Source organism: Budorcas taxicolor, chromosome 6 (assembly GCF_023091745.1).
Source record: "Budorcas taxicolor isolate Tak-1 chromosome 6, Takin1.1, whole genome shotgun sequence".
Lineage (NCBI taxonomy): Eukaryota > Metazoa > Chordata > Mammalia > Artiodactyla > Bovidae > Budorcas > Budorcas taxicolor.
The window spans coordinates 103,064,782-103,087,988 of NC_068915.1; the positions used below are offsets into that span (position 1 = coordinate 103,064,782).

The 23,207-nt window shown below is 49.3% G+C and overlaps 1 protein-coding gene across 1 annotated transcript in view; it reads left to right on the forward strand.

Moving 5' to 3' along the window:
- JAKMIP1 (janus kinase and microtubule interacting protein 1) overlaps positions 1–23,207 on the forward strand; it is a 72,944-nt gene that overhangs the window by 12,838 nt on the left and 36,899 nt on the right. Inside the window, exons 3-7 of the mRNA XM_052641718.1 lie at positions 3,712–3,921; positions 4,769–4,888; positions 8,913–9,059; positions 9,970–10,110; positions 11,820–11,879. Coding sequence (XP_052497678.1) covers positions 3,712–3,921; positions 4,769–4,888; positions 8,913–9,059; positions 9,970–10,110; positions 11,820–11,879 — 678 coding nt within the window. The remainder of the gene's footprint in view (positions 1–3,711; positions 3,922–4,768; positions 4,889–8,912; positions 9,060–9,969; positions 10,111–11,819; positions 11,880–23,207) is intronic.

The window sequence follows — 23,207 nt, forward strand, 5'->3', positions numbered from 1 at the left end:
CCAGAATGCTGAGGGGGACAGACTGGAACCCTACCTGTTAACTCGGAACGGCTCGCACCACTGATTCCCCTGGCTTTATTTTCTCTCCTAGCACTAAGCATGCTCTAGTCTACTCCAGTATTGACTTCTGCTTTCAGCTCCCCTCCCCTCTGGAATGAAAGCTCTGGAGGCAGGGACTCTGATCTGTTTTGCTCATCAGTGTTTCCCAGCATCCGTCAGTATTGTTGAATTCAGGAAAACAAGTTTAAGTGGTTAACTCCTTTCACATTGTTCTTACAGTTTCTGGGTTGAAATCGGCAGTGGCAACGTTTCCTGCATCACCAAGAGTTCTTCTACAGTGGGGGCGCTGTTCCCCACACCTTCAGATCAGGTTTAGTCAAAGCGGGGAGCTGCGGGAGATTGTCTTGGGGGACAGGGAGGGATGCAGAAGAAGGGGAGAAGCCTTTTTTTCCCAAAGAAAGGCCACTCAAAGAGCCTGTTAGAACTCTGGGACTTTGCTTGAAAACCTCACTCTGGGGTTTTAGGGGTGCCATTTTCCTCCTTTATAAATCTCAGTTATATTTTATCAGGTTTTCACAGTCTGCTGTTTAAATAAGATAGCTAGGAGCTAAAGTAGATTAATGATGGCAGCCAACATTGATTGTGTGCTTTTAAGATGCCAGGTTCTGTGATATCCAGGTTCTGTGATAAATTCTTTCCGCGGTTGATCTGAATCTCCCCCTAGTTAAACAGGGTGTTCTCATTGTCCCCACTTGACAGAGGCTGAGGCTAAGAGAGGTGACCCAGCCTGCCCAGAGTTACACAGCTGGTGGGGGTGGCGATTTGAACTTACTTCTGTCTGCCCAGGACAGGGCTCTTAATCAGTATTCTCTGCTTGAGCGATCTGTGTCTCAATTCAAGGTGTCTGATTCAGAGGCAGGAGTTTCAACTTCTGATTCAGGTTACAATCAACTTCAATGTGCACCCTCTGAGAGTGTGCTTAATGAGAAGGGCATTTGTATTTGTTTTCTGGAGCTGCCTTAACAAATGGCCACAGACGCACTGAAGTTTATTACCTCACTGCTCTGGACACCAGAAGTCCAAAGTCAAGGTGTCAGTAGGGCCGTGCCCCACTGAAGGCTCTCAGGGAGGGCCCTTCCTTGCTCTTCCAGCTTCTGGGGCCTGCACCACTCCAATCTCTGCCTCCCTGTTACACGGCTCGCCTCTGTGTTTTCCCTCTTCCTATGCATCTTCTCTTTGTCCTGTGGGGATGCTTGTCATTGGATTTAGGACCCACCCAGTTAATCCAGGATGATCTCATCTTAAGGTCCTTAATTACACCTGTAAAGACCCTTTTCCTAAACAAGTTTCTATTCACAGGTATCTGAAGTCAGGATGTGAATATACCCTTTTAGGAACCATAATTCAGACCACTGCAGTGTTCTTCATATTTGCACACCAAAGGAGATAAAAGTCTAGGAAGGACAGGAGCTACTACTTATTGAGACCTACTATGTGCCTGCAGCAGTTGTAATTAGAGTTGTTTACTTTATGCCTACCGTGTGTTAAGCACTTTCCATGTATTCATTTCACCCTCACAACATCCCCATGATTATCCCCATTTCACAGATGAGAAAACTGAGGCATAGGAAGAAATCAGGTAGCCAAACCAAGATAATAGAACCAGTGAGTGGTGGCCTTAGGGCCAGGACCCAGCAATCCAGTGGCCTTGCTCCTAAGCAGCCTGCCTGTCTGCTGTCCCCTTCAGTCCTCACAGTTCCCCTTCTAAGTGGAGCTGCCTACATCCCCATTTTACAAGTGAGCCTGAAGCCTGGAGAGATCAAATGCCTTGCCAGAGGTCACACAGTTCACCAGTGGGGGTTTAGTCTCCAGCTCATACCTTCTTACTCCATGCCTAGTACTTTTCCCTCTGTGGCAAGCTGTTTTATAGCATGTGGCTTTAACCTTTGTGTTGGGTAATCAAGGCAATATCCACGTTATATCACCTTACATACAGGCTTGCTCATGGCGGGCATGCACAGGTATGTGTTCAACAATACCATGTCATAAAGACTCTATCCAGAGCTTGTTGAAACCATTCTTACTAAAGCATTAGTATTCTTTTCAGAAGTTTTTTGTATACCTTATCTCAGAATTTATTCCTAAATTCAGTGATGATAATCACTGTAGTTGAAACTGCTGTGATTTTTGTCAATTAATGACACTCTAGTACTGGGAAATTTTCTCTTTTAACACCTGTATTAGTTTCCTAGGACTGCTGTTACAAAGTACCACAAACTGGGTGGCTTAAGCAACAGAAATGTATTCACTCACAGGTTTGGAGGCTAGAAGTCTGAAGTCAAGGTGTTGCAGGACTTTGTTCTCTGGAGGCTCTAGGGGAGGGTGCTTCCTGCTTCTTCCAGCTTCTGGTGGCTCCAGGTGTTCCGTGGCTGTGGCTGCATCAGCCCAGTCTCCGCAGTCATCTTCTCCCTTCTTTGTGTTTCTTTCCTCTTATAAGGACCCCAGTCATTAGAGCCCACCTGACTCCACTGTGACCTCACCTTAACTATATCTGCAGACTCTATTTCCAAATGAAGTCACATTCCAAGGTGGTAAGAAGGGCATGGATTTGGGGAGGGGGCACGCCAGCACAGCGCCCTTCCTGGGGCAGTTTCCCAGCTGTTGGCTTTTGTGTCCAGAAACAACTGAAGTGTATGGTATATGGCAGAAGCTTCCTCCTATAAGCTTTTTTTCTGCTTGGCTTCCTGTAGGGAATGAGGGATGAGGCTGGGTGAGCTGGGGCTCATGCCGAGGCTTGCACATGGGGAGACCGAGGCACTCTGGGGCCCCAAGAAGCAGCCAGTCGGTTCTCTGACTGTGGGACTCCTAGAGATGTCAGAGCAGGGGGAGGAGGATGGAGCGCCAGCCACGTACAGGGAGCTAGTGTCGTGCGTGAGGACTTGGCTGGTCGGGGAGAGGCTACAGATGGGAATAGGAAACTAATTGGAAACTACAGACTTCCATGGTGACCAGGGGAAGGTGAGTCTGTAAAGTAGATGGAGACAGTCCCATGGAGGGCAGGAGGGTGGGGGGAGTTGATGAAAAGGGAGTGGGTGAGAGTGTCAGATGGGGTGAGGAGAGAGGACAGAAAATTGTCTGGTGAGTTTGGGGGCCAGGAGAGGGTTGGAGACCTTAGCGAGAGCTGTTTGCAGCCCACTCCAGTATTCTTGCCTCGAGAATCCTGTGGACAGAGGAGCCTGGTGGGCTGCTGTCTGTGGGGTCGCACAGAGTCGGACACGACTGCAGCGACTTAGCAGCAGCAGCAGCAGGAGACACGGCCAGACGGGAGTGGGAGGCAGGAGGACAACCAGCTCTGACCAAGCTGAGCTGCATGGGGCAGGGTAGGGAGTGGCTGGGTGACCCTGGACGGTCAGGATTTGACTTTATGTCATGAAGGTAAGGAAAGAAACATAGATCAGTTTCGGGGTAAGTGTCTGGTTGATGATATAGGTTGAACCCTCAGCTCTGTGCTTCTCTGTGCTGGGGCCGGTGATCGACAGGGGAGCAGGGCCTGAGCCGTGCCCTGTGGTGTCTCTCTGTCCCGTGTTGCTGCGTCCAGCCGCCCTGGATCTGCGGAGCTGCTGAACCTTCCCCTGGGCCTGAGGCCAGCAAGGGAGAGCTCTCCTTGGTCACAAGCCCCTACAGTCAGCTGCCTGTTCTTTCTCTTTTCAGATGGATGAGATCAAGGGGAAAGACCGTGTGATTCTGGCCTTGGAGAAGGAGCTCGGCGTGCAGACTGGGCAGACCCAGAAGCTGCTGCTTCAGAAAGAGGCTTTGGATGAGCAGCTGGTTCAGGTCAGAGAGGCTGAGCGGTACCACGGTAGTCCAAAGAGAGAGCTCCCGCCCGGCATAGGGGACATGGCCGAGCTCATGGGCGTCCAGGTGAGGGGCTCATGACGCACCGGGGCCATCGAGCCGACCGCCTACCCATCACTCCTCCCACTGGTCATTCTTGGTGAACTCGCTTGCCTGCCTTCCCCCCATCCCTCCTCCTTCCTTCCCATCCATCTGCATACCCTTCCTTCTCTCCCTTACCCATCCCGCTACACATACAGACATTCACTGCGGCCAGGCCCAGTGCTCGGCACAGGGAGTGCAGAGGTGAAGAACAGGCCGCTCTTGCCTCTGGTGGTCTTAGAGTTCAACTAAAAAGAAAGAAATGAAAGCATGAATGCCGAGTATCCAGTAAGAGCTCAGAAAGGGACCCAGTGAGGACAATATGATTTAAAGGCAGAGCCCCCTGCCCAGGAGAGGGAGCTCAGCCAACAGACAGGGCACCTGGGGACAGCTGGTAGTTAAGAGGCACAGAGGAGGCCGAAGCTGCAGACATTCATTCATTCACTCATTCATTCATTCACTAAATACTGAAGTCTGTCAGGCAGGCTGTGTGCAGACACCCACATGAGGTCCTGGCATCTCAGTGGTGAGTGAGGTGGGCACAGTCAGTGCCTGGCATATTGGTGATGTGCCTTCATCAGAGAAGCTCGGAGAGCAGGGGCTGGGATGGAAGGTCCCCAGATCTTAGGGAGCCGCTGGAGGGTTTGCTGTCTCATCGCCTTGGAGCTGGTCTTTCCACATGTTGCTTGACCTGGGGGAGCCCCAGCACGGCTGACTGTCCCCCTGATGAGGAGCTCACCTTTGTCCTGAGAGTTTTCCGAGAAGGGTCCATGAAGCGCTCTGACTCAGTTAAGCTTTTTCAAAGTACATTCGTGTCTTGATTCTATTTTAGGATCAACATATGGATGAGCGAGACGTGCGGCGATTTCAGCTAAAAATTGCTGAACTGAATTCGGTGATACGGAAGCTGGAAGACAGAAATACCCTCTTGGCAGACGAGAGGAATGAACTGGTAATCAGCCCCCCACCCCCTCAGAGGCAGATGGCGCCTGCGGGGTTCGGGAGAGCAGTCCTGGGGCCACAAACCAGGCTCTAAACAAGAAGTTGATACCCAGGCCATCTGGTTTTCTCTACTTTCCCCTAATTTCTTCCTGGTTAAAAATCGAACACACGCTTGTTGAAGAGACCTGTTAGTATCCTTAGTTTCTGCAGGAATTTATCCTGAGCTGACAATCAGAAAAGTTCAGTGAGGGGTCCGTGGAGAGAGTGTTCATAGCAGTGATGTCTCTATACAGTAGCAACCAAAACTGAACCCAGACGAAACCAAACCCCACTTGTTCGATCCTCAAGTACTGATCAAAATAATCATGGAACATTTATGCAGTGAACTGTATGCAACTGCCATGGAAATTTGTCCACGATAAATTAAATGATAAAAGCGGTTTACAGAACAAAAACACATTATCATCATCCTGGATATGGGAAGTTGTTTTAGGTGGTATGATTATGGACAGTTTTTATTTTTTGCTTATCTGTTTACTTTCTTTTGCATAAAAGTTCACATAGTTCTATTTTTAAAGGTGGTGGATATGAACTTCTGGTTAAAAAAAAAAATCTCAAGGACCTTCCCTGGTGATCCAGAGGCTAAGACTCTGTGCTCCCAATACAGGGGGCCAGGGTTCAATCCCTGGTCAGGGACCTTGATCCCACATACTGCAGCTAAGGCCGGGAACAGCCAAAAAAACAAAAAGAACAAAATCTCAAGTAAAAATAGTAACTTCTTGAAAATGCAGGATAAACAGTTAAACTAATTTTTATGGAGTGGTAGTCTATATATAAACTTCTTGACAAATGCCTCATAGTATTTTTCTTTATTTTAAATTTTATTGTAAAAGTATCTGTATTTTTGAAACACATGGAAATAAAAAGTGTTAATAAGCGTCACTTCTTCATGGTTTTAACAGGATCAGAATAATTTCATTTCCTTCCAGTATTTTTAAAGGCATATTTTTATATAGCTTTCATCAGACAGTCCATCTCATATTATGTCTCCACCTATTGGGTAAATATTCATGGGCTTAAAAAAAATCCCTCATGAGAGGCAAAATAGTTTACTAAATGGATTAGAAAAAATACCTTGCTTGAAACAATTCAGACCTTCTGAAACATTTAAAGAAAGAATTGATAAGCCTGCCAGAACTGGGATCTTTTTTTAAAACTTATTTTTAATTGGAGGATAATTGCTTTTCAGTGTCGTGATGGTTTCTGCCGTATAACAGCGTGAATCAGCCATAAGTATACGTATGTCCCCTCCTTCTTTTAACCTCCTTTCCACTCTCAGCATTCAGCCCTTCTAGGTTGTCACAAAGTGCCAGGTTGAGCTCCCTGTGTTACATACCAACTTCCCGCTAGCTATCATTTTTATCTTCTTTTAAATCTATTTACACGCAGTACTGAAGCGACTTAGCAGCAGCAGCTGCAGTGTATATGTGCCGGTGCTACCTTCTCAGCTCGTCCCGCCCTCTCATTCTCCCACTATTTCCACGAGTCTGTTCTCTATGTAACCATCTCTATTTTTGCACGACAAATGGGTTCCTCAGTACCATCTTTCTAGAATCAATATATATTCATTAATATGCAATATTTATTTTCCTCTTTCCGACTGAACTTCACTCTGTATAACAAGCTCTAGGTTCAGCCACCTCACTGGAACTGACTCACACTCATTCCTTTTGATGACTGAGTAATATTCCATTTTACACACGTGTGTGCTACAGCTTCTTTATTCATTCATCCGTCAGAAGACATCCAGGTTGCTTGCATACTGTAAATAACAGTGCTGGGATCTTAAAATCATGAGATAGCTACTGTTAACAGTTTGAAGTGGTTCTGACATGCTTTTCATGTTTATGTGAATGTCTTGACACTTAGGAAGAGCCTTTGTTGTTATTTTATGGTTACACACAGGATAGTTTGCCTGTATATTGTTGTTATGCAACTTGGTTTTTCCCTTGATGTATCAGTTACCCCATTTCCCAGCAATGCGGTAGATCTTCCTTTGTCTTTGTAACAACTGTGTGGAACTCTGTCTGTGTGGCCAAACCATGCTTTATTCAGCCACTCCTCTACTGGTAAAGATTTAGGCTATTCCGTGACTTCGCATTCACTTTTCACTTTCATGCATTGGAGAAGGAAATGGCAACCCACTCCAGTGTTCTTGCCTGGAGAATCCCAGGGACGGGGGAGCCTGGTGGGCTGCCGTCTATGCGTTGCACAGAGTCAGACACGACTGAAGCGACTTAGCAGCAGCAGCAGCAGGTTTCTCTGCTGCTGTACACAATGCCACACAGAAGACACATTTTTGTTTTTACTCCTTTGAACCTTTATTTCTGTAGGATAGATTTCTAGCGGTACAATGTATAAGTCAAGGTACATTTTACATCTTAATGACTACCATCAGTGTTTCATCTTAACTTTCACATCCTAGTGACCCAAAGCAGAGGTCTGCAGTCAGTCCCTTGTGTTTGGTTCTTGGTTCTGGCAGTTTCTGTGTGACCTTGAGCACATCGCCCCACCTCTCTGTGGCCAGGTTCTTTGTCTGTGAAATGGGGATGGGAGGGAGCCCCTCCTGGGATCGAGGTGAGGGTTAATGGAGAGGGGATGCCTGGACACATGGTGAGTACCTGATGCAGTGGGTCTTGCAACTGTCATCATATTGATGAATATTTAAGTTGTTTCTAATTTTCATCCATTAAAATAACCCTGCAGAAGCTATACCCATGCATTTAGTTCTCGCAACAAGTGTCTGAGGCAGATACTACCATTGTTGGTCATTCACTCAGCTGAGCTGGGCTCTTTGTAACCCCATGGACTGCAGCACACCAGGCTTCCCTGTCCTTCACTGTCTCCCGGAGTCTGCTACTGTTATTCCCATCTTATAGATGAGAAAACTGAGGCTGAAAGTTTGGCTGTGGCCTTGCAGCTAGTGTGCGTCACCGAGGACACTGTGTACAGAAGGAAGAAGAGTGGATGCTTCTAGTTGTTCAGTCTCCCAGTCCCTGCTCCGTATCCCCCTCCACCAGCATTTCTCGTGTCTCTGTCTCATTGGACTGGCCTGCACACAGCAGTCAGAGTGATGGATTGTTCTAGAAGGCAGACCCGACCACAGAATGCTTGTGCCTCAAAGCCTTTGGCCAGAGGAGGGTGGGTGGGGAGGGCTGGCGAGCTGGGGGTGGAAACCATCCCCACATTCCGTGTTCCCACAGCCGTCCATGAAGCTCCTTGGACGCACCCTGATCTTGCCCCTTCTGACCGCTGACAGCGTGCCTCCCCTGTGTGGACCGTCCATGAGGACCTGTCTCACTGTGTTCTTACCTCTGCTACCATCTTTGCTCTCTTTTCCCATCTCTTGGATGGTCACCCCCATGGTGTCTTCCCTTTGACACAGCCCCCAGGACAGGACCCGGGCCCAAGAGGGGCCCTCCAGATGCTGACAAGATGAGAGGGTGGAGGGACACCCCATGGTCACAGGGACCATGCTCAGAGTACTCGGGGAGCAGCTCAGGGCCGGGTGCTACCCATCTATCTCATACCCGCAGCACTGCGCCAGGCCCAGGGATCCTCTGTTGTCTGAAGAGTGCTGAGCTTTCAGCTAAGTCTGTGCCCGGGGAGAAATGGTGGCCAGGAGGAGCTAGATGGCTGGACTGATCTTTATGCATGTGAACCTTGACCTCTGGGGGTTTTGCCTGGATGTAAAAGAAGTGTGGATGCAGTTCAGGCCACTTGCCAGCAGGGTGACCTGAGACAGATCTCTGAGTCTCTGTGTTGGGCTGTACCCCTTCCTCTTGCCTTGCCCGAGGCCTTCTGAGGCTCAGGTGGGAGCCTGTGTCTGGAAGCCAGGTATCTGTGGGCTCTTCCTGGTGTTTGCATCACGCAGGCGATGTGGTCCCCTCGGGCGGCTCCAGCCAGGTGGCATCTCCGTTGGCCTCCACAGCTGGGTCTTACGGCTGCTGCCCTCTGTGTCTGTCCAATCGCAGCTGAAACGCTCCCGCGAGACGGAGGTCCAGCTGAAGCCCCTGGTGGAGAAGAACAAGCGGATGAACAAGAAGAATGAGGACTTGCTGCAGAGCATCCAGAGGATGGAAGAGAAGATCAAGAACCTCACGCGGGAAAATGTGGAGATGGTGAGTCGCGGACCCGGAGCCCTTGTCTCGCCCGGGCTCCTCCAGCCCCTGACCCGAACAGTCCAAGTTCGCCGAGGCCATCTCCCACCCGACCCCAACCCCACCCCATCCCTCCTGCCTCCATTCCCCAGAATTTACAGTGCTGTGGGCATCTGTGCCCGAAGGAGCGTGTATCAGGTGGCCTGACAGCGGGTTTGCACCTCCCCTCTGCCATCTCCACCTGGGGTCCTTGGGCCCAGGCCTCTTCCTCATCCATGAAATGGGATTGCAAACATCAGTGCTGTAGGGTCAGGGACAGGATGGAGTGATGACACAGAAGGTTCTCACAGGAGACCTGGGACACTGGGGCAGCTCAGTAGGCCAACAATTACAGTTTTGCTCCAAGTGCTTTGAATCAGGGCCTTTCATTTGCTCCAGCAAGAATGATTGGTCTTTGTGGTCAGAGTGGTGTCTTACAGCTGATGGTTTAAGGAATACTCTGAGTTTCATTGTCCAAAGTAGCCTCAAGCATGCCTATTGTACAGCTGAGAAGACTGAGGCTCTGGGAGACGGAACACCCTCTTCCCTGTTCCCTGGAAGGTCCAGGTGTGAGTGTGGGTTGTTACCACGTGGCATGCTCTCTTTCCCCAGCACCCAAGCTTTCTAGGCTCAGGGCAGACGTCCACCTCTCCCACCCCTTTGCCTGCTAGCCCTTCCTGTCGGCAGCGGGCACAGTCAGCCCCTCCTCGAGCCTGGCTCTGGTCTGCAGCTGTCCGCTCCTCCAGAGTGGGGACCAGGGAGCAGTCATCCCTCCCTCCGTCTTTTCATCCCATATCCCCAAGCCCACACTCTGTGCCCTGACGCATGGTGGGTCCCTGACAAGGGTTACAGACGAGCAGCCCTGCAGTGTCCTCTCTTCCCTTGGCTGCAGAAAGAGAAACTGTCGGCCCAGGCGTCCCTGAAGAGGCACACTTCCTTGAACGACCTCAGTCTGACACGGGACGAGCAGGAGATCGAGTTCCTGAGGCTGCAGGTGCTGGAGCAGCAACACGTCATTGACGATCTCTCACTGGTATGTCTGCGCCTGCACCAGTGCCAAGCCCTCCGTGGGGTGCCAGGAGACATGGGCCTCCAGAATGGCATCAGGGCTGCAAGCAGTGTGGGGGCACAGAGGGGCAGGGGAGCGTCTCACAGAGCTCCTCCTGGTGGTGGGGCCTTCCTGCTCCATTCTTCCAGAAAGCAGCCTCCACTTGCTTTACACGACATCACCCGGTATCTGGGAGCGGTTTCCATGGTTACTCTTTTTGCTCAGCCCTTACGCTGAGTTTGCTGCCATTAAGAAGCAGCATCAGCCTCTTTTGAAAAGAGTCTCTGGCCTTTACAGAGTGGGTGTGATCGATCTGTCCTGGAGAAGTCTGATGTGTTTTTTTTTAGCCTATTATTGCAGACTGTGAACTTGAAAACCGGAACCTTATAATCAGACCGGAATTTGAAGAACTTGCTAAGAACGTGTGTGTGTGTGTGTGTGTGTGTGTGTGTGTGTGTGTGTGTGTGTTTGTAAGATCAAGAAGGGGGGAGTGTGAGTATGTCTTAAGGAGGTTGAGTGTGACATCCAGAGAGTTCTGCTGCTCTCTGTGGAAGGAGCTTAGGGACCGTGAAGGGAGCATCTATAGTGAGCTTTAGTTGCATCTTAGAAGCAAAGAGTATTTCAAAAAATAGAAAAGCCAGTGAGCAAAGCTCTAGAAAAGGCTTTGACTGTAAGTTGTCCAGTTCACTTTGCTTGCCTGTCTCTCCATCTCTGCTCCCTCCTTCCACTCACCCATCTATACTCCCTCCCCTCCTTCCATTCGCTTTCCCATCCTCCCCCTCTCCCGTCCATTCCTTCCTCTCTCCATCCTACCTTTATTCCACCCTCCCATTTATTCATTCAACCTTCCATTCATCTTTGCTTCATTACACATAAAAGTCTTTATGCCACATAAGGTGAAAAAAACACACCCAACAAAACGATGACAGGGTCGAAAGAGGAATAATAAACAGATAAGACGAGAGAAAATAAAGATGGCAGAGTCAGTCAAGATCAGGAGGGACACAGGGGTGGACCATAAGGGTTGTTGCCAGGCACCGTATTTGTCTCTGGGTTTCCTGACAGCCAAAGAGGATAGGAACATCCTATCAGAAAGGAGATAATCAGGAAGGAGAGAATTTGCTGGTTTCCTCTGGGGCAGAATGCTGCTACTCCTGCCACTACCCCTGTAGGTGCCATTTCTACTGACAGAAGCCACAGGTAATCACAGTCTCTTGCAGGGTAGGTTCTGGCACTTATAGCAAAGGAAGAAGCTGAGAATCAGAGAAATGAGGTGTGTGTCATCCCCATGGGGATTTGGCCATAGCTCTGTGTGAGATCGAAGCCACAAGATTACTTATTTTCTATTGGGGTCACTGACAGTAGGTAACTAGTCAGCATCGCCTGAAGTTTTATAGCTTCCAGCCCCAAAGGCAGCCAGGGTGGAGTTTTACAGTACTGGCCAACCTTGGCATTTCTTTTTTTCTGGGAGGGTCCAAGTCCAGTTCACGGTGTGGCTCTGTAGCTGTCAGTTCTGAGAAGCAGCCGTGCCTTGGGTGCTTAGGACCTGGGCCGACTCAGGCCTGGTGCAGACAGGTAGGCGCAACAGAGTTGTGAGTTATGCCCTTTGTGAGTTATGCCCTCTTGGAGCCAGTGGGTCGCTGGGCGTGATGTGAAGACTGGCTGAAGATGCAAACTGCTGTGTTTCCTTCTAGGAGAGAGAACGGCTCTTGCGGTCCAGAAGACATCGCGGGAAGGGCCTGAAGCCACCCAAGGTGAGCCAGCGGTGGCACAGCTGCCCTGCTCTGGCTCCATGCCAGGATCTGCAGGGCGGGTGGTCCAGGGATGGGGGAGGGGAGTGAGCAACCCATAGAGGGGCCCTGAAGGCAGGCACCCTCACATCTGTGCATGTTTGATGCAGAAAAACCTGTTATAGCTACTTCTCAAAGCAACATAAATAACTAGGCCATGGACCTGGTTACTGTCATTTATTCATGGAAAATTTACAGTTATATCCTGTATTTAGGCCTCTGGGGATGTGCACCCAAAATTAAAAACATAAATACTTAGACCTTTTGAAGGATTTAAAGGATACCTGGTCTTGGTTTATAACATCTATATATCCTGTTTTGAAGAATCAGGGGCTTCAGGCTTTTTTGAAATGATGCAGAATGCATTCTTCCTGGAAAATGTGGTTTTGCCCTTTTTATAGAGACATTGTCCAAATGTCCAGTGAGGTGAGCAGAGGCAGTCTTGGAAAACTCAGATGCCCACAGGGACCAAGCTGGAAAGTAAAAGAGCAAATTGGTATATTTTTTTTTAAAGATTTTTTTGATATGGACCATTTCTTAAGTCTTAACTGAATTTGTTACACTATTGCTTCTGTTTTATGTTCTGGTTTTTTGACAAGGGGGTATGTGGTATCTTAGTTCCCAGACCAGGTATAGAACCTACACTCCTGGATTGGAAGGTGAAGTCTTAACCTTTGAACTGCTGAAGAAGTCCTGCAAATTGCTATTTTTTAAAAGGCCTTAGTTTGTATTAACACCTGGAAACATTTTTCACTTCCATGAAGATATGGGCCTGGTCGCCTTCTTACTAAACCAGATGCCCCTCCTGGTTTATCTTTTGGTAGAGATATGGCTATGTAGAAATATTTCTCATCTATAAAGAAAACAGCCATGCAGACGTCTTACTGAATGACCACGGATATATGGCCTTGGTGTCAGTGGGACAATAGGGAGTGGTGGTGACTGTGAAAAACTGGGTCCAGAATATCAGCTGCTGTAGGAAAGTGAGCCAGGTGGTGCCAGATAATTCAGTCATTCAAGAGACGTGGAAATCTCTGCATTGGTTTCCTAGGACTTCTGTAACAAGGTACCACAAACTGGGTGTCTTAGAAGAACAGAAATGTATTAGCTCACGGTTTTGGAGTCTAGAAGTCTAAAATCAAGGTGTTGGCAGCATGATCCCAACCTTTAGGGAAGTCCTTCTTTGCTTCTGGTGACTTACTGGAAAATTGGTATTATTTGACAAGACTTGCCTCGTCTTCAGTTCAGTTCAGTTCGGTCACTCAACTGTGTCCGACTCTTTGCCACTGCATGGACTGCAGCACGCTAGGCTTCCCTGACCACCCCTCTCTGTTCCTTGGCTTAACGCTGCCCAGCTGCAGTCTCTACTTCTGTTGTGCTGTGCTGTTTTCCCTGTGTGTCTCTGTCTTTGCATAGCCATCTTCTCATAAGGACATTAATCACATTGGATTAGGGGTCCACCCCAATCCAGCGTGCCCTCATTTTAACTGATTATTACAATGATTCTATTTCCAAGTGAGGTCACACTCTGAAGTACTGGGGGGGTAGGGCCTTAATATAACCTTTTGCGGTCGGGGGGCTCAGTTCAACCCATAACACTGTTATGTAAAATCTCAGGATTGTGAATGTTGGTAAAAGTGAAGTCGCTCAGTCGTGTCTGACTCTTTGCGACCCCGTGGACTGTAGCCCACCAGGTTCCTCAGTCCATGGAATTTTCCAGGCAAGATTACTGGAGTGGGTTGCCATTTCCTTCTCCAGCGGATCTTCCCAACCCAGGGATCGAACCCGGGTCTCCCACATGGCAGGCAGACACTTTACCATCTGAGCCACCAGGGAGATCCTTGTGAATGTTGGTGCAAATTGTTTATAGTACACTCTGTGGGCCAAATAAAATATATCTTGAACCAAATTTGTACATTTGGGTAAATGTTTACTTATAGCATCTCATTTAATCGTCATAGCCACCCTGTGAGGTTGGTGTTATTTTTTTTAATTTTAAAATTCAGGAAGTATATAGGTATAAAATATAAAAATGAGTCAAAGAGGAAAAGTAACAGACTGACGTTTAAACTCAAGTCTGGGGCTCCAAGGCCCAAGCTTATGCCACCAAGTCAGGTTGAACGAGGTACAACTTTCTATGCACTGACATTAGACTCTCAGAAACGGGAAGCAGTTCAGCAGAACTGGGTTATATTTAAATACATATTTTTATTATGGAAGTAGTATAGCCACAGTATAGACTATCTGGAACATAGTGGTCCATCATGGCAGTGCCTCCCCAGTGCAATCAATGTTGGCATTTTAATGCAATCTCCTCCCCCCATCCTTGTTCTGCTTCAAATTTTTTAGATAATGTAGCTGTAATTGTAGCATACATTTTTGCACCCTGGGTTTTGACTTACCATTATACTATAAAGCATTTTTCCATGTTATGGTGCCGTCATCATAAATATGAATTTTTGAGACTACATAATCTGTTGAGTGGATGGGCCATAAATTTGTTTAACGTTCTGTGTCCACCAGGCGTGTCTGCTTCCAGCTCCTCACGGTTGAGAATAATGCTGCAGTAAATGTGTCTATGCTTAGCAGACTGCTCTTCACCAGCCAGTTCTGCTAGATTCTCTGAGTGTTGAACCTTTCATTGAGTGACCACCCTTTCCGTCTTCTTGGACTCCCCGCTTCTGTAAATGTAACCACAGTGGACTCCTTTTGTCCAGAAAACTGTGTCCACAGTCTGGATAGTTCCCATGGATAGATTGCCAGTAGCCTACATGTGGGTCAGAGGGTGTGAAGGCTTCAATCAAGAACATTCACCCTTCTGTCTGCTCTACAGAAGGGTTGTGTCATTTTGCCCAGTTGTCAGTAGTGTACATGATGGCCATTTTCACTACAAGACATGTTTAAGAAGCAACCGTCTAAAGGAATTCAGTTTGTTGCATGAACTGGCTGTGTTGTGCCCTCATGTACCCCAGAAAGGGTTTCAGGAAACCCAGTTTTGTCCCATGACTATATTTTTCACATGTTGTCAGAATATCCAGAGCAAGAGATTATTTCCCCTTTTCCTGTTTCTGAATGTGTCTATGGGAAGAGAACTTTACAAAGGCCTAGACTGGACTTTGGATAAGGCAATGGCACCCCACTCCAGTACTCTTGCCTGGAAAATCCCATGGACGGAGGAGCCTGGTGGGCTGCAGTCCATGGGGTCGCTGAGAGTCGAACACGACTGAGCAACTTCACTTTCACTTTTCACTTTCATGCATTGGAGAAGGAAATGGCAACCCACTCCAGTGTTCTTGCCTGGAGAATCCCAGGGATGGGGGAGCCTGGTGGGCTGCCATCTCTGAGGTCACACAGAGTCGGACACGACTGAAGCGACTTAGCAGTAGCAGCAGCAGACTGGACTTAGGATTTGCTAGGCTTGCATGTACTGCAGGCAAGGTGGGCAGGAGCTGTGTCCTGCTCACTGTGTCCTGGTCATTGCCTGGCACAGAGTGGGTGTCCCTAAATAGTTGTTGACTGAATAAACAAATTGCTCTTACTGGAAAAAAACGCATTTACCTAACACTGGATCATTCCAGGATGTGGAAGTTTGGTCACTGTAATTACAAGAGTTTGATGCCACTAGAAGGCAGAGTCTTGGAACCTCTAGGGAAATTTCCTGACCTGGCTTGGGGTCTTTCCCACTTACTGTGACCCACCAGTATTTTCCTTTTTCTCGGGATTCAATGTACAGCTGTTTCCCTTTGCTCCTGCTTAATCCTAGCTAGTCCAGGGCTGGACGGGATGGATGTGTGGATTCATCGGGGACCTGGGCAGGTTTTTAGTCCCCAGGGCTTGCCCCTCAGGCCTGGGCAGCTTCCCTTCCTTCTTTCCCACATGTCAGCAGGGATCAGTACATTCTTTTCTCTCCTTAAATAATCTTCATTGCACTGTGTCCCTCATGCATACATGCACTTTATCACTTTGTCCGGGTCTTTACATGCCAGAGTGTCTTGGTGAATGCATCGAAGGTTCCAGAACTTTCCATCCCTGCTCTCCAGCTGTTGCAAGCCTCCTTGGACTCTGTAGTTCCCTGCAAAGGGGCTCCTCCATTTCCATACCACAGCCCAGCTGCTGCAGATGCTCTGAGGGCATAGCAGTCATCTTCCAGGGAGGCCAGCATGTCCCCAAGGGCTCCTGACCTGTCTCATTGGGCTCCTGGGGACAAGACTGGTGTTGGCTGTCCCTGCCTGGGGACTCTGCTGTTGATTTTTCAGCCCGGGGTGGGGGTTTCAGGAGAAGGATCCTAAGTGGTTCCTTGGGCCCTGTCCAGGGTTCAGGGCTTGCTCTGCGGAAGGTGTGATCAGGACCTAACTGGAAACAGAGCCCCTGCCCTGAAGTGGCAGGAGGTAGTGGGTCAGCCATTGGAATGTGCAGCCTAGCAAGGAAGAGATGTGTCTTAGGAGAGAGCTGGGCACATTAAGAATGGCTAAAATGAGTACAGTTTGCTCACTTGCCTTGAAAATAGAGCTGAGATCTTGGATTAGGCTCAGGAACCATAGCCTGGAGCGGCAGGGAGTCAGGCCAGCTCCTAGCTATGTAGCCTTGAAATCTGAGAACCTCAGTTTCCTGGTTCTTACAACACGCATCTTTTCTATGGGATCAAATGGAGCATCTGGCTCCAGACCTGAAGAGTAGACAGGAATCAGTAAATTATATTATCCTTTTTCTTTCTCCCTTCATGTTAAATGAGTAGCTTTCCTTTGGAGGGCCTGTTAGATGCATGCAGGCCCTGCATGAGGGGTTAGATGTGAGGCCCTGCCTCACCCCCTCGCCCCCTCTAATTCATGGCCCCCATTTTTAAAAGAGGGGGCTTCCCTATAGCTTAGACGGTAAAGAATTTGCCTGCAATGTAGGAGACCTGGATTAGATCCCTGGGTCAGGAAGATCCCCTGGAGAAGGAAATGGCAACCCACTCCAGTACTCTTGCCTGGAGAATCCCATGGACAGAGGAGCCTGGCGGGCTACAGTCCACGGGGTCGCAAAGAGTCGGACACGACTGAGCGACTAACGCTACTACTACTGCATTTTTAAAAAGAGAGAGGTAGTCTCAGGTAGCAGTGAGGTGACATCCCCATCCTTTGAGGGAGGATGGGAAACATCAAAGCCCCACTGGACAGTAGGCCCTTCCTGGGATCCAAGCATCAGGTCTGTGGCCCCCTCTCCCGAATGGACCAGGCAGGCATCTGCTGTCACCAGGACGCAGGTCACTCCTGGTCCGCGGCTCCTGCATTCACTCTGACAGTACACCTGAAACCTATCCAAACTTGACCTTGTGCCCTGAGGCTTGTGGGAGGAAGAACTTGGGCATCCAAAGCTGCCCTGGGACATAAGCCGGGGTGCCATGCCTTAGCCTGGCCACACACCTGAGTGCTTTCTGTCACGTGCATGCTTTCTCCATTTTTAAGTAGCCAAAGAAACCCTTTTTCCCCTCTCTGGTCATTTCCGCTTGACTTTGTTCCTGGACCGCCTTTCCTCCACGGCTCCGTCATCAGCCTTTCAGCATGGGGAGGGCTGGCTCTTGCCTCGTTTCCCGGGTTATGAGCCGCCCTTAGCACAGCGCCCGGCCGGAACCGTGGGGCTCGATCGCATGGACTAAAGGGGCTGTTCATCCTTGCAGTCTTGCTGGGGATCCCCTCCAAGCAGCAGGCAGCCAAGGGCTTTCGCTCCATGTTTTGGTCCCTGGAAGGGATGAGGGCTTGGCCCTTCCAGCCTGGGCAGCAGCCCATCATCTGGTTCCCTCCTCAACGGCCAGGCAGGTGGCTAAGCTTCACATCAGAAGCACGTGAAGCCCCGCGGGAGCTGCTCCAAGGGCTGCCTGCTGGGTTTGTGGACCCTTTGGTAAAGGACTCGGGAAACGATTGGGGCCCTGGTGATGGATCACGGGCACGATTTGGAAGGTGCAGGGCCACATTCAGGCAGCTGAGTGGCTCAGCCACAGACGCAGTCTGTACTGTCCTACCTGGGCAACATCGCAGGTCGGTGGGCAATGGAGAGAGGGAGAGCAGAGCTAGGAGCTTGACTTGGCCATTTCACCTGCCCAGGGCACCTCATCTAGCACAGCAATGCCCATGGGGACTTCCAGATCACTTCCAAAGACTTCGGAACAGACAGGAAGTAATGGTGGTCATAGGCAACATATTCTAGCAGGACAGGATACCCCAACACCAGGAGTGAGCCTGGGGGTGAGACTCAGTTTCCAGAGAGGACTGGGCTAGAAGGCAGGTCTGCAGCTCCTGGCCCCCTGCCTGGAGTTAGGAGGGGACCCTAGATCCAGTGTGGAAGGGCTTGAGGCAAAGGCTCCCTGACTCCAGACCCTCCCCTCCAGGCCCTTGCTTCTTCATCTGTCTTCACCTCCTTCCTTTGTGTCCTCATCTGCTGTTCTGAGGCCATTGCTACAGCTCTCTGGCTGCTGCTCTGCTTCCAGCATCTTCCTCCCACCAGAACTGTCTTTTTAAGGCACAGGTCTTACCCTGCCACCTTCTTCCTTAAAAAAACCCTCCACTGGTTCTCCGTTTCTTAGGAGATGAAGCTAGAGCTCTTTGGCTGGGCCCTTGACCTGGTCCTGCTCTCCTCCTGCCCCGACCCTGTGGCAGCTCATGTCCAGCCAAAGAAGAACAGCTCTCAGCCTCTCCCATCCCCCTATCCCTCTCACCATTGTCTTCGTGCATCTTGTTGCCTTGGGCATAAGAGAGCATCAGGTGATGGGTACAGAGGAATTTTCACTCTTGAGGAATTTCTGGCAAAGTGGGTCTAAGTAGATCCAGGAGGCAGCCCACGGTACACATGTCATGGTTTCCGCAGAGCCAGGAATCCTTCTGCCAGGCAGAGGCTGTCTTTGGTTTTTCTTGAGGGTCCAAGTGCAGAGCAGCTTAGAGAGAAACCAAGTCTGTAGGCTTGTTGCAGAACTCAACAGTTTGCATATGGCTTGACTTCTAGGATTATCTCCCTCCTCCCCATTAGCCGAGATTTTTTTTTCTATTGCTAGCGCCAAAAATTCAAAGTCGTTCAAGCAAATAAATGAATTTATGTAACTGAGAAGTCTACAGGTCCAGTTTCAGGTACGGCTGGATCCAGGTGCGGCTGGATCCAGGTGCGGCTGGATCCAGGTGCTCACGTGCAATTATCAAGGACTTGTCCATCTCCATTTTCAAGTGTGCTTTCCTCTGGACTGTCCTCTTTCTCAAGCAGACTCTCCCATGTGGTGGCCCAAACAGCTTTAGCAGCTTCAGGTTGGCATTATACCTGACAACCAACCTTTGTGGTCAGAGGATATCTCTCCTCAGTGGTTCCAGCAAAAGTCCCAGGACTGGTGCGCCTTGGTTCAGCCTGGTCACAGGTCCATTCCTGACCCAGTTCCAACTCTGGTGGCACCTCATTTGGAAAGACAACTTAAAGACTTAGCACCAAATTGCATAGTGTGACCTGGTTACATAGCTCATATCATGGCTACTTTGAAAGGGTCAAACATTATTGAAGTGGAAATATATATGAACTTGGCTATACGTATTTTTTTCTCTTGTGAATTGGGGCTTCCACAGTGGTGCTAGTGGTAAACAACCTGCCTATCAGTGCAGGAAACTAAAAGACTTGGGTTCGATCAGTCCCTGGGTTGGGAATATTCCCTGGAGGAGGGCATGGCAGCCCACTCCAGTATACTTGCCTGGAGAACCCCATGGACAGAGGAACCTGGCAGGCTGTAGTCCATGGGGTTACAAAGAGTCAGACATGACTGAAGCATCTTAGCACGCACTTTTGTGAATTATTCTTTGCCTCTTAATGTTGCTTTGTGCTTAGGTGCTCCATCGTGTCTGACTCTTTGCAACAGGCTCCTCTGTCCATGGGGATTCTCCAGGCAAGATTACTGGAGTGGGTTGCCATGCCCTCCTCCAGGGTTGCTTTAATACCTTTCAAATAAAAAGGTTTACTTTTAATGGTGAAATCTACCCTTTTTTCCCTCTAGGAGGGTTTTTACATTTGATCTTGTGGCTAGAGAAGCTTCTGCAAGAAGGTGCCCTCATAGGTGCTACATGGGTGTGGGAACTGAGGACCACTCTGGTTGCCATTTTTCTATTGGATGGTGGTTTGCTTCGGTTCATATAAATGGTAAAACAAATGCTTATGGAAGAATTGCTAAGAACCCATGAGTTCAGCTAGTCTGGGTCACGCACAGGGTGAGGGGATGAACAGAGAAATTTCCTAAGCACACGAGGCAGGAGGCACCTCCCCGTTTTGTGATCTGGTCCTGAAGAAGGCTCTCTCGGCATCACGGTTGCTAGGGCTGTTCCCAGGGGCCCTGACAACAGGGAGACTCGGGGAGCCCCAGGCTGGGAGGAAAGCCCCCAGAGAATCAGCCAGCCTGAAGGCTGTCTGCTGTGACTGATTCACCCAGGCCCCGCCCCTGGAAACTGGCTCCTCTCAGCCCACGATCTGCCCCAGAGCCGGCATCCCTTTTGATAAAGGCACACCTTCTGGAGCATCGCGGTTGTTCTCAGAACGGTGCAGCGGAGAAGGAAGGCAGTGGACCTAGTGTGGTCGAGGAAACGAGAGTGCTCTGCAGAAGAATCGGTGCTTCCTCCCAGGACTCGAGAGAGGCCTGGAATCTGGTGGCAGTGATGTGGCTTCCAGCTCCCCTGACGCACACAGGCTAGTGGGTCCCAGACTCTCCCCGGCCCCCGCGTCCCCACCATGGAGTACGTCCTCTTCGTGCTGTATTTCTCCTTTTTCCTCTGTCTCTGCACCCTGGTGTGTCTGTACTTTTCTGGCTGCCAGGAGATGACCTACAAGCATGAAGGTAAGCGGCCAGCTCTGGGGGTCAGTTGCGGTCATGTGACTGTCAGCGGCTGTGATCAGAAAGCTCCTTCCTGTGCCTGGGATTATTGGGAATGACATGGATGAGGAGAGAGGATGCCATGAGAAGCTGGGCTCAGCCAAGGGATTGTTTATTTGAGGTGGTGCCTCCCTTTTCCCTCTCTGTTCACGTGATCTGCTAAGAATGAGCACCTCTCTATATTCAGCATGTCAGTGGAAAAGGAATGTTTATTTTCCAGTCATAGTTGCCCAAACTGCATTTCAAGCTTTTGGGTTGGTTTATAGAAAGATGTCAGCAAGGCAAGGCTTTGGTGGCAAAGAAAATAGAAGTCTGGAGAGGTGGGCCCTTTTCCATAGAAGATGCATTTGGAGTGAGCAAAGATGGAAATCTTATGCTCCTGAAGTTATTTTTTCCTTAGAAATATCCCAGGGAATTTTTGAATGATGGAGGCTCCAAAAAATCGACAGTTTCTATTGTGCTTGACTCTGTAAAATCCCCATTATGAGCTGAGGGTTTGAGAAACAGTATTTCCAGGTGATTTTCCTTTCATTCCTTGGAGTCTTGTATGTAATTTCGTGTATATGAACATGCAGTGGAAGGCAGGGTTGCTTGGTCTCCAGAGAAGACAGCCACCAGATTTTCACTTGAAACGTTAAGATATCTTTTTTATTTTTAAAGCTTATTTTGTAATTAATAAAGGCATAAATTTATGTGGTGCATTTTGGCTTCCCATATAATACAATCAATTAAAAAAAAAAACAAAACTAACTCTCAGGAAACAAACCAACCCAACCCATATGTCACACAAGGTGGGGGTGACTTGTGGTGACCTCCCCACTACCTTGGAATTTGTCTCCTTTGTGGTTATGGGATTATATATTTTTAATTTTTTAATTAGAGGAAAGTTGCTTTACCGTGGTATGTTGGTTTCTGCCAGACAGCAACGTGAATCAGTCCTAATTTTATATATATGTCCCCTCCCTCTGGAGCCTCCCTCCCCTCCCAGCCCTCCCCTCTAGGTCATCACAGAGTGTCAGGCTGGGCTCCCTGTGTTTTGCAGCAACTTCCCACTAAGTGTCTACTTTACACAGGACAGTGTGTATTGGTCAGTGCTCCTTCCTCAATTTGTTCCTCCCTCTCCTTCCCCTCCTGTGCCCATAAGTCAGTTCTCTGTATTGTACTTTGAATGTCCTTGTGTGTTTCATCCCGCCTTCAGAGCTGTTTCTTCCTTCCCTCCCTGCAGCGTGCTTCCTCGGGTTCTGTCTCTGGAGCCACATGATACTTCAAGGCGCTCCACTGGGGTGTAGGGAGGTCAATTTTAAATGCACAGCTACAGCATCTGTAGTTAATACCCTGCGTTGTTATTTGTCATTGTTTAGTCACTAAATCATATCCGACTCTTTTGCAACCCCACGGACTGTAGCTTGCTAGGCTCCTCTGTCCATGGGATTTTCCAGGCAAGAATACTGTGGTGGATTGCCATTTTCTTCTCCAGGGGCGTCTTCCTGGCCCAGTGACCAAGCTCACATCTCCTGCTTCTCTTGTACTGCAGGCGGATTCTTAACCATTGAGCCACCTGGGAAGCCCAATACTCTGTTTTAGGGCTCAGTAATTCCCAGGTGGTACCAGTGGTAAAGAACCTGCCTGCCAATGCACAAGACATAAGAGACATGGGTTTGATCCCTGAGTCAGGAAGATCCCCTGGAGGGGGTCATGGCAACCCACTCCAGTATTCTTGCCTGGAGAATCCGCATGGACAAAGGAGTCTGGTGGGCTTCCGTCCTTAGGATCGCAAAGAATCGGACACAGCTGAAGTGACTTAGCACGCACGCAATGGAGTATTTAACTCTCAGTCCCACCAAGTTTCAAAAAGCAGGTCACCCTAGGTAATGGAGCACTGAGTCATCACCCCCCTAGAATAGTCTGCAATGCCTGCAGTTGGTAACCGCCGTCTGGCCTCGTGTCTTGGCCGTGTGGAGACCGTGAGGCTTACTGTTTCCTGGGGCTGCATCCATGTACCCGGCAGGGCCCTCGCTGCGTCACTGCTCACTGCTGATCAGCACAACGGGCCTGTCCCTGGAGGCCTTGCAATTAGCAGTGTTTACAAGAAATAAGGTCAGCTGAGTGGCTTCCCAGAGAAACAAGGAGCCTGGGGCTCAGGTGAACCGCGTGTGTGCAGAGGAACTGAGTGCTATGAATGTGTCCACTGTCGAAAGTCATGGCCACGGCTCCCTGGAGGTGTGGCGTCTGGAGCATCATTGACACAAACTCGGGGGATTTCTCAACCCGGGGGCCTGGGAGTGTGCCTTTGAGCATAGAATTGTCTCCTCCAACCTCCACTCAGAGAGGATTGCATTTGACGATGACGGAGTCTAGCAGGGACTCATGTTCCTACCTGATGCACTCGCCTGGGGTGCACAGCCAGGTGGTTGCCCACCCAT